This window comes from Emydura macquarii, unplaced genomic scaffold (assembly GCF_026122565.2).
Source record: "Emydura macquarii macquarii isolate MOO-44397 ecotype Brisbane River unplaced genomic scaffold, CSIRO-AGI_Emac_v2 contig_2428, whole genome shotgun sequence".
In the NCBI taxonomy this organism is placed as follows: Eukaryota; Metazoa; Chordata; order Testudines; family Chelidae; genus Emydura; species Emydura macquarii.
In genome coordinates this window covers 254-16,044 of record NW_027132565.1, presented here as the reverse complement: position 1 = coordinate 16,044, position 15,791 = coordinate 254, and the positions used below count along the sequence as shown (strand labels likewise).

Genomic DNA, 15,791 nt, shown 5'->3' with positions numbered 1-15,791 from the left:
CGCTCCATAACATCTCACCTTTTTTCCTTTTTTTTCCACTTGCCAGATTTTGATATAAAATCCCTTCAAATTTTGTTCAATTTCTCTATTTATAGATTAATATATTATCTGCATAACTATTGCTAATTTTTTCTCTAAATACCCACTATTAAAAACATAAGAATATCTTCTCCTTTCTAATTAACGGACATGTGAATCTTTCCCTAATTTTCTCTCTCTCAGTTGTCAAATAATAATATAAAAGCCTCTCAAAATTCACTGATATATTTCAACTGCAGTTGTTGGATTATATTAGATTTCCTCAGGTTTGGAGGAGAAATATAGCCCCGAGTCACTCATCTGATAACAAAAAGAAAATATCAGGAACTCTAAAGGCCTCTTGAATCTAGCAGAGAGAGGCATAAGGAGAAAGCACGGCTGGAAGATAAAGCCAGAGAAATTCAAATGGAAAATTAGGGTGATTAACCACTGGAAAAAACCACCGAGGGAAGTGGTGGATTTTCCATCCTTTAAGTTCAACACGGGATGCCTTTCTGGTCGACGTGTTTTAGACCAACACAAATTACTGGGCTCGATGCAGAAGTAACTGGACAAATTTCTCTGGCTTGTATTGTACAGGGGGTCAGACTAGGTTTTCTAAATTCAATGGTCTCTTCCCCTTCTGCCTTTAAAAATCTGTGACAGCAAATGGAGATTGGAGGATTATGAAGGAGGCACCCACCAGGGAGGCCCAGGGGAGAGGCCCTGTTCCCACTCATCCTGCTGCTGAGAATTGGGAGGGTGTTAAAATTCCTGTCCCTGGACTCTGCTGAGGGGCTCCACCTCCCATATCAGCAACTGACTAGTAGGTGTGTTATGAATGGGAAACTCCCTGTCCCTCCTGCTGGGAAGGGCAAGAAGCTCTCTCTTTCTCCCCTTCTTAAGCCTCCTGGCTACTCGAGCAGGGTGGGGGCAGGATTCTGCTATTTTGTCCCTCCCAGAGCTTCCATTTTATCAGCCCAGCTCCCCTGTGAATACAAGGATTGTGGCTAGGGCAGTAGGTGCTGAGCGGGAGACTCTTGTTTCAGATGTCGGTGACCTTTGACGAGGTGGCTGTGTATTTCACGCAGGGGTGGGGGCTCTGCTGGACCCCAGGCATGAGCCCATTACAGGGACATCATGCTGGAGAACTATGAGACAGTGGCCTTGCTGGGTAAACGATTCCCTTCCCCTCGGGTATTGGAAGCCAGGGAGTCTGTGATGTGGCCGGTTTGGCTCCTGCCCAGGTTCTCCGCTGGTCACTGAGGTTACGTCTACACAGCATCTGGGAGGTGTGGTTCCCAGCTCAGGTAGATTGACATGCACCAGTTCTGCTACAGCTAATGCCTAAAAATAGTGGTGCAGAGAGACGCTTGGGCTAGCCACCTGACTACATGCCCTGGGGCAGGGTAGGGTTGTAATCAAGCGGCTAATCCCAGCCATAGCCCTTGCTGCCATGGTCACACTGCTATTTATAGATGCTGGTGTTTGTAGACCAAGCTGAGAATTACACCACCCAGTGCCTGTGTAGACATAGCCTTCGATTTCAGGAGAAGGGCCCCAGAGTCCCCACCACCCATTTAAGACAGACTTTGATCTCCACTCCCCCAGCCATGGGACAGGGGAATCAGAAACAGAACAGAGATGCTAACTCATCTCCATCCCTGCATCCTTTGAGGTGGCAGAAGTATTGTATTGTCCTGTCTGTATTTACTCAGGTCTGTTCCCCTCCCTTTCAGGGACTGGCTCCATCCATGGGCAGATGTCACTCACCCATGCTGACTGAGATCGGGCAGGAGCGTCCCGCCCTCCAACTTTATGTCCCCCAGGGTGTTTGGAAGGGATGTGGAAGCTGAATCCAGTTTTTCCACTGTGATTCCTGGGGCTTGGTGATTGTCTGTTACAACTAAATTATTTATTCCCAGCATGGAGGCTGCTTTATCTTTTTAATTGATTTTTAAAACCTCTCGTTCTGGCTTCACTGTGTGGTGCCGTCGTTGTACCTGGTGCAATATATTGTGAAGCTAGAGTGAGAATTTTCCTATCGGGAAGACGAGGAGGAAAATCACAGTTGTGATGGATCATGCACCACCAGGACTCTCTTTAAAGAAGGAAAAATTACAGATGTGTTAGTAAAAGTTTCCCTTCCTCCATCTCCCCAGCAGTGATTGTGTTGTGTTTCCTCCCCCTTGCTATTTCAAATTTGTTCCTTTCTCCTTGGCACAGAGGATGTCCTTTGTCTGGATTCTCTCTCTTTTTATTCCAGAGGGTGCTGGGATGGTGAGTGAGAATGAGGCAGAGAATCCACAGCGAGATGCATCTGAGGACATGGATCTGCATGGAACGATACTGGGAAGAGCTGAGGGGAATTTTTACCAGAATCACAAACAAGAAAATGCTTGTGGAAATCAGCACAGGTCAGAGAGGCCACTGGGATACGATTTAGGGAAGAAAACTTGTGAACCCAGAAATCATGGTGGAGATTGCAAGGACCTCAAGGAAGCCACAGAAGAGAGAAAAAATACATGCATCGAGTGTGGGAAAAGCTTCATTCGGAGATCACACCTTATTTCACATCAGCGGATTCACACAGGAGAGAAACCCTATAAGTGCCTTGTCTGTGGGAAAGGTTTCAATCAGACAGCAAACCTTATTTCACATCAGAGGATCCACACTGGAGAGAGACCCTATAAATGCCTTGACTGTGGGAAAGGTTTCAACCAGGGTTCACATCTTATTAGGCATGAGAGAACCCACACGGGTGAGCAACCCTATAAATGCCGGGACTGTGGGAAAGGTTTCATTCAGAGCTCACATCTTATTAGGCATGAGAGAACCCACACAGGTGAGAAACCCTATAAATGCCTGGACTGTGAGAAAAGCTTTGTTCTGAGCTCAGATCTTATTTCACATCAGAGTACCCATACGGGAGAAAAACCCTATAAATGCCTGGACTGTGGGGAAAGCTTTGATTGGAACATGCAACTTGTTAGACATCAAATGCACCACACGGGAGAGAGACCCTACAAATGCTTGGATTGTGGGAAAGCCTTTAGTGATAGTTCAGCCCTTATTATTCATCAGAGACTCCACACAGGAGAGAAACCCTATAAATGCCTCGATTGTGGAAGAAGATTCAATCGGAGTGCACACCTTACTAGACACAAGAGAACCCACACAGGAGATAAACCCTATAAATGCCCGGACTGTGGAAAAAGTTTTAATCAGAGCACATACCTTATTTCACATCAGAGAACACATACAGGAGAGAAACCCTATAAATGCCTTGAGTGTGGAAAAAGATTCAGCTGGAGCTCAAATCTGATTTCACATCAAAGAACTCACACAGGAGAGAGACCTTATAAATGCCTGGACTGTGGGAAAAGGTTTGTTGACAACTCTGCCCGTATTAAACATCACAAAATCCACACAGGAGAGAGACCCTATAAATGCCTCGATTGTGGGAAAAGTTTCAGTCGGCGATCAACCCATATTCGACATCAGAGAATCCACACAGGGGAGAAACCTTGAATGTGGAAGAAGCTTAATTGGGGTCAGCTTGTTTGAGGCATCAGCAAAACCATACAGGGAACAGAGCTGTTAAATGTCTTTAACACGGAAAATGCTTCCAGTGGAATTGACATTAGAGACTTCACACAGGCGAGAAATTCTATCAAGTCCATCACTAGGACTGGCCATAGTTTCTTAGAAAAGAAATCCAGTTCCCCGGCACATATCTTTGATTTCTCTTATGCTAAATCAGATTCATGAGGGCTGCAGATGAAAATATTGCATACGTGAAGGGGGGATTTAAATGAATCCCAAATTCTTGGCTTAAATCCCAGTTACTATCAGACGGGAATTTGGGTTTTCTTCTTTCATTAGGATGATGTTAAAATAACACGCCTGTGTAAGAAGGCTCCGAATGAAGCAGGTATAGACAGTTCAGAGGAGAACATGAGTAAATCTGTTCTCCTGATTTTCAATCGTCTAGAACAAGCTCTAAGATGTCATTATATATAAATCTGAAAGTGTCTTATAACCCACACTGTTGTGGGTTTTTCTCTCTTTGCTGAAGGCCCTTAGATCACATAATAGGATATTAATTTTGTTTTACAGGATGTAGTTCAGATTCATTGCGGACTTCACAAGACAAATGACCATTGGCTGTAATGCTTTCTTATTTTATTTGTACCATTTCCTGACTCTCTGCCATGAAATTTGAATGTTGTTTGAACAGTGATTATTATAAATCACCAGCAGCACAAACACGGATGAGGCCAGTGTGAGAGTCATGGGCTGAGACTGAAACTGAGAAGTAAATTCCTACCTGAACCCTGCAGTGACGTGAGATGCTGGGTTCTGGGGCGGGTGTGGGGGGTGATTTTAGCTTTTCTTTCTTTCGTTGACATAATAAAGTAGAATTTAGTTTCTCAAACTCCCTGGGTCCTTTGTCTTGAATAATGAGTAAAAATGGCCTTTAATGGATTTGGAGGCTGGATGGAAATCATCTTTGAGACTTTTTTCCCTCACCCTGCGCACCGTGGACCGCATGTCGCCAGATCTGCCAACTCTACCGGCTCATAGCCATTGATGGAACTATCCTCCATGAACTTATCTAATTCTTTTTTGAACCCAGTTATGTTGGCCTTCACAACATCCTCTGACAATGAGACTAATAAGAAAAAAAACAGTACCGTCATTCAGGGGGTTACATCCAACAGCCAGCATTTTAAATCTGTAGCATGCTTTTCCAAACCACAACACCGCCTTTCTTTATCTGTTTCTAAATTTACAACTGGGTTGTCTCGACGGGCACAAATTGTGACAGGCGTGCCCCCAGCGATAACAGTTTGCTGCGCCATGGACCAAGAGATGGGGAAAGGTAAGAGCTACCGAAATTCTGTCAGGCATACCTCCATCCATCACAATAAGCTACCGTGGACTAGAGGATGGGGAAAGGTAGGGCTAGCAAATTGTGACAGGCGACCCTCTTATCCATCCCATTTTGCTGTGGTTGGATCAGGGTGTGGGGACAGGGAGGGGCAGCACATTGCCACAGAGCAGCAGAAAAGAACACCCAGTAGACATCAGTTACTGCTACCGGTAGTAAGTGAGGCTGTCCTCCATCTGAGCAAGAGCCATCTACAGACAACAACCTCCCCGCACGCACACTTCTCTCCACCCCCTCGAGCAGGACCAGGAGGGCCAGGGCCAGAAATTCCTCCTCTCTGCCCTTTAACTATGGAAACCTGCAGCGCGAATCCCACCCAGAGCCAGTATCACAGTGAACCATGCCCCCTGTGATTCAGGGCTCTGGGCAGGCTCTCTGGGCCCAGAACCCCATCACCCCCATGTCCCATTTAATGTTGGCGACCCTCTGGAACAATCCTGAGTCCCCATAGAAATCCTCCTTGTCCCCCGCTACTGGGGATTGTGCATCTCCTTCTTTCCCTCCCCCACGGACAGGCTTCTAGGCGAGGATAGTTCTAATGATCTAGTCATGACACGGTCCTGCCTGGAGTGCAGGGGACACTGGACCAGATCCCCTCTTGGGGTCCCTTCCAGTCCTACACGTCTAGGATTCTATGAAGACCCCTGACTGCTGGGCGAGGCTGCCCCAGAAGCAGGCTGGCTGCAGGGCAATGGGTCTATCTCTAGGACCGAGAAGGGAGCTGGGCTGGGAACGGGCATGAACTGCACTTGCAGCACTGCTTTGGAAATCCAGGGTCCCTGTATTTTCTTTTTGCAAGATCCTGGGGCCCCCGGAGCCCGGGCTGCAGCCGGGAGCGGTGAATATGGAGCAGTAACATTCCCGCTGCTCCCCAGGAGACTCTTCCAGTACAGAGACGCCAGCCTGCCCAGCACGTCCCCAATAGGGAAGACGGATCTCGTCTCCCTCATGCACAAAAGAGCTGGGACCACAGACCTGAGGGGGAGACGACCCCCACTGAGCAGCTCCTGCTCTCAGACACAGCACACCCTGGAGGGGCAGTAAGAGAGACCATCCCATGTGGCGCCGTCCCTGGTTGTCGGGGATGCTGGGGCGTGGAGAGGGCGAGAGACACCCCCGTCTTCTCTCACGTGTTTAAAGTTACGGTAGCCAGCGTGGACTAAAACTGTCCAGGTTCTGGGACGAAGGCCATTATCTGGGAATTCTCCCCCGCCCTGCCAGCAACGCCCCTCTCCAGCGCTTTCGAAGCATGGCCGACAGCCCAGTGCCACTGTCACCGCGTGCCCACGGGGAGGACCACTTAGGAATCACAGGGCGCCCTGGGCCTTCAGCTCGCCACAGCCCCGCCTCCGCTGCTGACCTCCATGACGCCGATGGCTGCCCAAATACCTGCTAGCGCCTCCCGAAACAGACGCACTTTGCTAAAAATTTCTGCTAGGAATTTCACTGACAAAGAACGTGGTTAATGGCGCGGTGTGTATCTCACGCCATTCCAGAGCAAATCTCAGCCCTCTGGACGCCAGGAAAGCCAGAGCTAAGGTAAACGGCAGAACAGCCGCAACCCTGCCCTCCTTGGGCGATGCCCCGAGACGTCCATAGCCGCCCCCTCCCAGTCTGCCTTTGCAGAGTGTGCATGGCCCGCAGGGAACAGGGCAGGGGCAGGACAGAATCTCTCACCTTCTGTTTGCTAAGGCAGCTCTGGTTTCAGGTGAGCTGTGCTGAACCGGAGCTACCGGCACCTGTGCAAACACGGAACCTGCTGCATAGAAAAAAACCTGACACTTGGGACGTTTTACAGCCTCTTCCCCTTTAGGCCGAGGATGCAGCCAGCAGCATGTTTTAATCTACCCATCATTCAGCAAACGGACCACACTCATTGCCCACCTCACTGCTGACACGCCGCATGGCAAAGTGACCACTGTGCCCTGCTCCCAACACAACCTGTGAAAGGGGGGAAACTGAGGTACACATGCATCTCTTCCCTTTCATCCTATACACAAGGGGGGCAAGCAGAGAGGCACAAACGTACACACACACACTCACAGACACGCAGGAGCCCCAGATCTCAGATCACAATCACAGCTGTTCCAGGCTGCTCCAGCAAATCCTTCCATCATTCACGACAGTGGCACGTACCAGTAAATGCAGCTGGCGTGCATGCAGATAATTCCTGGTGACCGTGGCTGGATCCTGGCGGGGCGGAGGGCGGAGTTATGGTTGCATTGGGATGTATCTTAAATCTGCATTTCCTGGTTTTCAGAAATTTAAGTATACATTATCTTAACTTTTTATTTACTGCTTGGCCGAGATTTGCGTCGTGCTGAACTCGGCATCTGGGAGTGGCACCTGATACCACCAGGCTCCCAACATGTCTGTTCCCAGCTCATCCCCCAGACGGACAGGCCTTTCCCAGATGCCTGATCACATGTGGGGCAGAGAGGGGGCTCAGCCATGCACTGGGGGGCAAGGACACCCAGATCTCAGCACACACATGGGAGGGGAGAATGTGGGGCTGAGAGATGCTCCTTTCTCCTAATCACTCCCACTCACCTGCCAGCAACCACCAAGTCACCCCTCCCAGTGGCTCACCCTCTCGTCCCATTTCCCCCAATCACGTCCCTCTGTCCTGAGCTCTCCAATCCCTCTCTCCTCCCACCCATCCCTATTTTCCCCCTTCCCTCTTTGCATCCCCAAACCCCTCTTCCCATTTCCTCCCATTCCTTCGCCCCCAATCCCTCTTCCTGGCCCAAAAAACATTTGCATGTGTAATTTATTATCTTTTTAAAACGTCATAGAATCATAGCAGCAAGTATCTCCACTGGCTGGAGATGGGTCACTGGATGGGAGGGCTCTAAGTTACTACAGTGAATTCTTTCCCACATGTCTGGCTGGTGGGTCTTGCCCACATGCTCAGGGGCTAACTGATCGCCAGATTTGGGGTTGCAAAGGAATTTTCCGTTGGGTCAGATTGGCAGACACCTGGTGTTTTTTCACCATCCTCTGCAACACGGGGGCACGGCTCTCTTCCAGGTTTAAACTAGTGTAAATGGTGGTGCTCTGTCACTTGGAGTCTTTAAATCATGATTTGAGGGCGTCAGTAACGCAGCCAGAGGTTACGGGGTGTATTACTTGAGTGGGTGGGCGAGGGTCTGTGGCCTGCGTTGTGCAGGAGATCGGACTAGACGATCACGATGGTCCCTTCTGGTCTGATAGTCTATGCATCTATAGAAATGTCGGGCTGGAAGGGATCTCGAGAGGTCATCAAGTCCAGCCCTCTGCACTGAGGAAGAGCCAGGTCAACCTAAACCATCCCCAGCAGGTGTTTATCCAACCTGATATTTAAAACTTCAGATGATGGGTTTCCACCACCCCCTTTGGAAGCCTGTTCCAGAGACAAACTTACTGTTGTAATGAGAAAGTGTTCCCGAATATCTGTGACGCTGGCAGACAGGTTCCAACTCATGCCAAGCTCTCTGTATCTCCTCTGAGACTGACCAATACATGGCTGTAATCAGTCTGACGTACCTGTATGTTAGTAATGTTAAAATAGATGTTTATGAGAGTGTGTTTAGATTGTATAAAATGCTGCAGGCCTTCATCTTACTTATAATATCTGGGCACCGTGTTCTCAGGGGATATTAAATGTCTGCACTACCATCATCTGTAATTGTGTAAGGCAGCAAACAGGAAAGAAACATTAGCTAATGGCTTCCTACAGAAGGACTGTCAGTTTTTCTGTCACCAGTCAGATCGCCAGACATCAACTAGTTTACAGCACTGGTCTCATGAAGGCACATTGGAGATCATCGTAGAACAAAAGACTGTGTTAATTGCTCTTCCACCCCTCCTACCCCCACCAGGAGTTGGGGATATGCAAGCAAATTTCTCCTGGCAGGGGGTTGCAATTGCAAAGAGGAACTCAAAATCTCCCATACTGCAGATTAAGCCCATTTCTTCTTGCTCTACTTTCAGTGGACATGGAGAACAACTGATCCCTGTCCCTAATATATTGGAAGACTGTCATCAGGTTCCCCCTCCGTCTTCTTTTCTCAAGATTAAACATGCCCAGTTTTTTTAACCTTTCCTCATCAGGTCAGGTTTTCTAAACCTTTCATTTCTGTTGCTCTCCGCTAGACTCTCTCCAATATAACCACTACTTTCCTAAAGATGTTTCAGTCCCTTCTGAATTTCTGCTCTACTTGGATTACGTTTCCTGAAAATAAAAACAACCTCCTCATCCCCTCAAAAAAAACCTTTGACTGAGGCAGATTTTAGCAACACACTTTTATTTTATTTTTCCCAAGGGCCAGACTCAAACTTCCAGGGCTCGGCTCTTTGTTCAGGTTGAGTGACTATAACCTATCACCTCAAACTCACTGAGGTCTTATCATTTCTGACTAGCAAGCCCCTTTGACCCTCTGTCTTCACATACGCCAGGTGAACCATTTAGCAAATGAGCATTGGACGTGCACCGACTGAGAGCTAAACTCTCTGGTGAGCATCGTTTTCTGTTATGGTCCTCCCAAAGGTTAACATACACTAATTAGCGAAGGGTCAAACAACTGAGACCATTGTGATCAGAATCAGAGAGACATGGTTTGACACAAAAAAAAGTTGGTAGAATCCCTCTACCTTAAGAAAAGATGTTTATTTGAGGGGCATTGTAGCTCCAGAAACCGTAGCTCAAATAAACCAACATTTTTGTCACTGACCCAAAATGTTCACATTTAACTGGTAAGCTGGCCTTAACTTAGCAGTCAGCTGGTACGCCAGTATAAAACAGGGTTACTTACCAGTAACTGTTGTTCTTCGAGATGTGTTGCTATATTGGAATGGATATGAGCAATCACTCAAAGTAGAACCATGTGTTAGACTCCTCTGCAAAGGGTCCTTCTGGTCCCGTGAATGAGAAAAGGAGAAAAATCCTGGAAGTAAATCGTTGGCTGTGCAGCAGATTTGAAACTGAGGGGTTGGGTTTTGTTGAACATTGGGCCATGTTCCAGTGGGAGGGGAGGGCTGTATGAATGGGACGGCCTGTATTTCACAGATAGCAGGGCTGATCTTCTCTGGTAACTCATTGGAGCAGCTCGGTCAATGTTAAATTAGTGATGCAAGTTATTGGGCTAAACACAGAAGTATCTGGGTGAAATTTTCTGGCCTGTTATGTAGGAGCTCAGACTAAATGACGTAATAGTCCCTCCTGGCCATCAGTTCTATGAATGTCATGCCTTACACATATCGTGCGCCCCCTTGAAGTAGTAGACTAAAAGGTTTATGCCATGGGGTAGTTCTAGCAGGTGGTGTGTTTAAGTGACAATGGATTCTGGGAGTCACCACCGATTAAAGGGGCTTGGACATTGGACAGTATGATTACAACTCTCAGAACATGCTGCTAGATAGGAGGCAGGTGAATAGGAGATGACAGAGGGGATTTCCCTTTAGAGACAAGGGATTTTTGCCACAGACCCATTGAAGGGTTTGAAAACCCATACAGCTGGCAGCTCAGGGATGTGCAATCTGCAGTGCTCAGGGTTGAGGAAACAACATCTCAGAGATGATTCCCAGATGCACTCACAGCCCGTTAAAGGCCATTTTTACTCATTATTCAAGACCAAGGACTCTGGGAGTTTGAAAAACTAAATTCTACTTTATTCGTTCACAGCAAGAAATAAAAGCTAAAGTCTCCTCCCCACCCAGTACCCAGAGCCCAGCTCAGCACGGAGCATTTCCGCTCCAGCCCATGTGGTGCTGCTCCCAGGTCCCGCAGGCATCAGCGACATTCACAGTGGGCAGAAACCGGCAAGAATCCATTAGAAACACCAAGATTCAGTCACAGAAGCAAACACCCTGAGCGCAGGAAAGCCAGGAAGCTCGGCTTACCGGGAGCCAGAGAACGGCCAGGCAGCTCCCACCCCAGCTGAGACTTTTATTCCCTGGAGACGTCCTTGGCATTAGTGGCATAAGTGTGGCAGAGACGGTCTCCGTCACCTCTATAAAGGATGCCGTGGAGGGAGGGGTAGGAGTGACCATCTTGGTCGTCAGAGTCCTCATTGCCCTCCAGTCTCAGTGATGGAGCTCAGCCGGCTTCAGGGCCAGCCAGGCCTGTTGACTTCCCCAGTTTTCTTTTTGGCTTGGCTCAGCCTCATTCGCTCAGAAATCACTGATGCACCGGATCACACCACAAGCAGCATCATTTCTAGCCCTTTGGGATCCAGGGATGGCTTCACCCAACACGCGTAGGCTATTTCCTGTCTCTCTCTGGCTCCAATGCAGCAAATTAACAATTCTCAGCCTCAGCTGCACAGTTCTCAAGAGAAAACCCTGCAGTTCCCCTGCTCTTTATCTCCCGCACTCTCCCTCTCCCAACTGGATCTCACATCACTGCAGGGCTCAGGCAGGAACTTCCTTCCCATTTCAGTCTCTGCCTCTCGGCCTGCGACTGTCAGACTGGCCCCATCCGTATTTGTGATGATGGTGATTTATCATAATCATTGTTCAAACAACACTAAAATCGCATGGCAAAGTGTCGGAAAATGGTACACGTAAAAAGAGAAAGTATTCCGGCAAACGGTTATTTATCTTGTGGAGTCCCCAATAATTTCGCACTACATCCTATAAAAAGAAACTAATATCGTATTATGTGACCAAATGGCATTCAGCAAAGAGAGAACTAAATACAGGGTGGGCTATAAGACACTTTCAAGTTCATATAAAGTGACATCCCAGAGCATGCTCCAGATGATTCAAAATCAAGTGAATAGATTTACTCATGTTCTCCTCTGAACTGTCTATACCTGCCTCATTCGGAGCCTTCTTATATGGTCATATTAGTCACAAAAGATTTAACATCATCCTAATGAAAGGAGAAAACCCCAATTCCCGTCTGATGGACACTGGGATTTAAGCTAAGAACCATAACACAGAATTTGAGATTCATTTGAATCCCCCCTCCAGATCTGCGCCATTTTCATCTGTAGCCCTCATGAGAATGAATTAAATCAAAAGATATGCACCGGGATATTGGATTTATCCTTTTAAGTAACTATGGCCAGTCCTAGTGATGGAATTGATAGAATTTCTCTCCTGTGCGGAGTCTCTCATGTCAATTCTGCTGTAAGCCTTTTCCATATTAAAGATATTTAAGAGGTCTATTTCCTGTCTGGATTTGCTGATGCCTGATACAAGCTGACCCCAATTGAAGCATCTCCCACATTCAAGGTTTCTCTTCTTTGTGAATTCTCTGATGTCCAATATGGGTTGATCTCCGACTGAAACTTTTCCCACAGTTGAGGCATTTATAGGGTCTCTCGCCTGTATGCATTCTCTGATGTTTGATAAGGGCTGTGTTGTCAATAAACCTTTTCCCACAGTCCATGCACTTATAAGGTCTCTCTCCTGTGTGAGTTCTTTGATGTGAAATCAGATTTGAGTTCCAGCTGAATTTTTTCCCACACTCGAGGCATTTGTAGGGTTTCTCTCCTGTATGTGTTCTCTGATGTGAAATTAGGTATGAGCTCTGATTGAAACTTTTCCCACAGTCCAGGCACTTATAGGGTTTATCTCCCGTGTGGGTACTCTGATGTGAAATAAGATCTGAACTCAGAACAAAGCTTTTCCCACAGTCCAGACATTTATAGGGTTTCTCACCCGTGTGGGTTCTCTCATGCCTAATGAGATCTGAGCTCTGAATGAAGCTTTTCCCACATTCCAGGCATTTATAGGGCTGCTCACCTGTGTGTGTTCTCTCATGCCTAATAAGATTTGAACCCTGATTGAAACCTTTCCCACAGTTAAGGCATTTATAGGGTTTCTCTCCCGTGTGGATCCTCTGATGTGAACTAAGGTTTGCGGTGTGACTGAAACCTTTCCCACAAACAAGGCATTTATAGGGTTTCTCCCCTGTGTGGATCCTCTGATGTGAAATAAGGTTTGAGCTCTGACTGAACACTTTCCCACAGACAAGGCACTTATAGGGTTTCTCTCCAGTATGGACCTTCTGATGTGAAATAAGGTGTGACCGCCGAATAAAGCTTTTCCCACACTCAGTGCATGTGTTTTTTCTCTCTTCTGTGGGGAGTCTCTGCTGATCTGTGGTTTCCTTGAGGTCCTTGCAGTCTCCACCCTTATTTATGGGTTCACACATTTTCTTCCCTGGGTCATACCCCAGCAGCCTTTGTGACCTGCACTGATTTCTGGATGTTTTGCCTTTTTTATGATTCTGAGGAACATTCCCCTCAGCTCTTCCCAATACTGTTCCATGCTGATCCATGTCCTCAAAACCTTCCCGCTGTGGATTCTTCTCCTCCATCTCACTTACCATCCCAGCACCCTCTGGAATAAAGAGAGAGAATCCAGACAGGGGTCATCCCCTGTGCCAAGGAGAAAGGAACAAAAGGGGAACAGCAAAGAGGGGAAACACAAGACAATAAGTGCTGGGGGGACTGAGAAAGGGAAACATTTCTGACCCGTCTGTAATTCACAATGTACTGCAGCAGGTACAACAACGACACCACAGAGAGAAGCTAAACACAGAGGATTTAAAAATAAATTTTAAAAAAATGGTTCTTTCATGCTCTGAAAAAATAGCCTTATTGTAACGGACAGCACAGAGCACCAGGGCCCCAGAAAGGACAAATTGGATTCTGCCTCCACATATCTTGTTAAAGACCCAGGAGGAAGTAAAGTCGGGGAGGGAGATCCTGCCAGATGTGTCAGCAAGGGTGGGTGACATCTGCCCCATGAATGGAGCCAGTCCCTGGAAGGGAGGGGAATAGACATGAGTAAATACAGACAGGACAATACAATGCTTCTGCCACCTCGGGATGGAGATGAATTAGCATCTCTGTTGTATTTCTGACTCCCCTTGCTGGGGGAGTGGAGATCAAAGTCTGTCTTAAACAGGTGATGGGGAGTGTGGGGCCCTTCTCCTGAAATCAAAGGCTATGTCTACACAGGTGCTGGGTGGTATAATTCCCAGCTTGGTCTACAGACCAACACTAGCATCTATAAATAGCAGTGTGACCATGGCAGCGAGGGCTGTGGCTTGGATTAGTCGCTTGATTACAACCCTACCCTGCCCTAGGGCATGTAGTCAGGTTGCTAGCCCAAGCCACCTGTGCACCACTATTTTTAGGCTCTAGCAGAACTGATGCATGTCCATCTACCTGAGCTGGGAACCACACCTCCCAGATGCTGTGCAGACATAATCTCAGTGACTAGGGAAGAAACTGAGCAGAAGCCAAACCAGCTACATCACAGACCCCGCCCCTCCAATATCTGAAGGGCCAGGAATCCCTTACCCAGTAAGGTCACCATCTCGTAATTCTCCTGCATATCATCTGTCCAGCAGAGCCCCTACCCCTCGGTGAAATACACAGCCACCTCCTCGAAGATCACCGGTTTCTGAAACAACAAGAGCCCCCCGCTCAGCACCTGCTGCCCCAGCCACAAACCCCCTATTCACAGGGGAGCAGGGCTGATAAAAAGGAATTTCTGGGGAAGGACAGAGAAGCAGGATCCCACCTCCACCCAGCTCAGAGCAGCCAGAAGGCTTCAAGGTGATTGGAGAATAAGAGAGCTCCTTGTCCCTCCCAGCAGATGGAGGAAGGCATGGTCTTCCCCTTTATCACACACCTAGTAGACAGAGGCTGATTTAGGAGATGGAGCCACAGAGCAGGATCCAGGGCTAGGAATCCCCAAATCCTCCCCATTCCCAGCAGCTGGGTGAGGAACAAAAGGGAAACAGCAAGGGGGAGGAAACACAACACAACACAATCAGTGCTGGAGAGATGGAAAAAGAGAAGTCAGCATGGGTGAGTGACATCTGCCCATGGATGGAGCTAGTCCCTGAAAGGGAGGGGAACAGACATGAGTAAATACAGACAGGACAATACAATGCTTCTGCCACCTCAAAGGATGCAGGGCATGTAGTCAGGTGGCTAGCCCAAGCGTCTCTCTGCACCGCTATTTTTAGGCGCTAGCTGTAGCAGAACTGGTGCATGTCCATCTACCTGAGCTGGGAACCACACCTCCCAGATGCTGTGTAGACGTAACCTCAGTGACCAGCGGAGAACCTGGGCAGGAGCCAAACCAGCCACATCACAGACTCCCTGGCTTCCAGTACCTGAGGGGAAGGGAATCGTTTACCCAGTGAGGCCACTGTCTCATAGTTCTCCAGCATGATGTCCCTGTAATGGGCTCACTGCCTGGGGTCCAGCAGAGCCCCCACCCCTGGGTGAAATACACAGCCACCTCGTCAAAGGTCACCGACATCTGAAACAACAAGAGTCTCCCGCTCAGCACCTACTGCCCCAGTCACAATCACAGGGGAGCTGGGCTGATAAAATGGAAGCTCTGGGAGGGACAAAATAGCAGAATCCTGCCCCCACCCTGCTCGAGTAGCCAGGAGGCTTAAGGAGGGGAGAAAGAGAGAGCTTGGGACAGAGTTTCCCATTCATAACACACCTACTAGTCAGTTGCTGATATGGGAGGTGGAGCCCCTCAGCAGAGTCCAGGGACAGGAACATTAACACCCTCCCAATTCTCAGTAGCAGGATGAGTGGGAACAGGGCCTCTCCCCTGGACCTCCCTGGTGGGTGCCTTCATAATCCTCCAATCTCCATTTGCTATCACAGATTTTTAAAGGCAGAAGGGGAAGAGACCGTTGAATTTAGAAAACCTAGTCTGACCCCCTGTACAATACAAGCCAGATAAATTTGTCCAGTTACTCCTGCATCGAGCCCAGTAATTTGTGTTGGTCTAAAACACGTCGACCAGAAAGACATCCCGTGTTGAACTTAAAAGATGGAAAATCCACCAC

General features: G+C 48.0%; 1 protein-coding gene and 1 pseudogene across 1 annotated transcript; one reads left to right on the top strand and one right to left on the bottom strand.

The window, feature by feature from the left end:
• Nucleotides 1-1,067: 1,067 nt before the first annotated feature.
• On the top strand, nt 1,068-4,382 carry LOC137162547 (zinc finger protein 436-like; annotated as a pseudogene).
• Nucleotides 4,383-10,599: 6,217 nt separating this feature from the next.
• LOC137162534 (zinc finger and SCAN domain-containing protein 2-like) lies at nt 10,600-14,377 on the bottom strand. The gene is made up of 2 exons (XM_067562420.1): nt 14,272-14,377; nt 10,600-13,303 (listed from the first exon to the last, which is right to left on the bottom strand). The coding sequence occupies exons 1-2, from the start codon at nt 14,303-14,305 to the stop codon at nt 12,186-12,188; spliced, it is 1,152 nt and encodes a 383-aa protein (XP_067418521.1). The 5' UTR covers nt 14,306-14,377; the 3' UTR covers nt 10,600-12,185.
• Nucleotides 14,378-15,791: the final 1,414 nt, after the last annotated feature.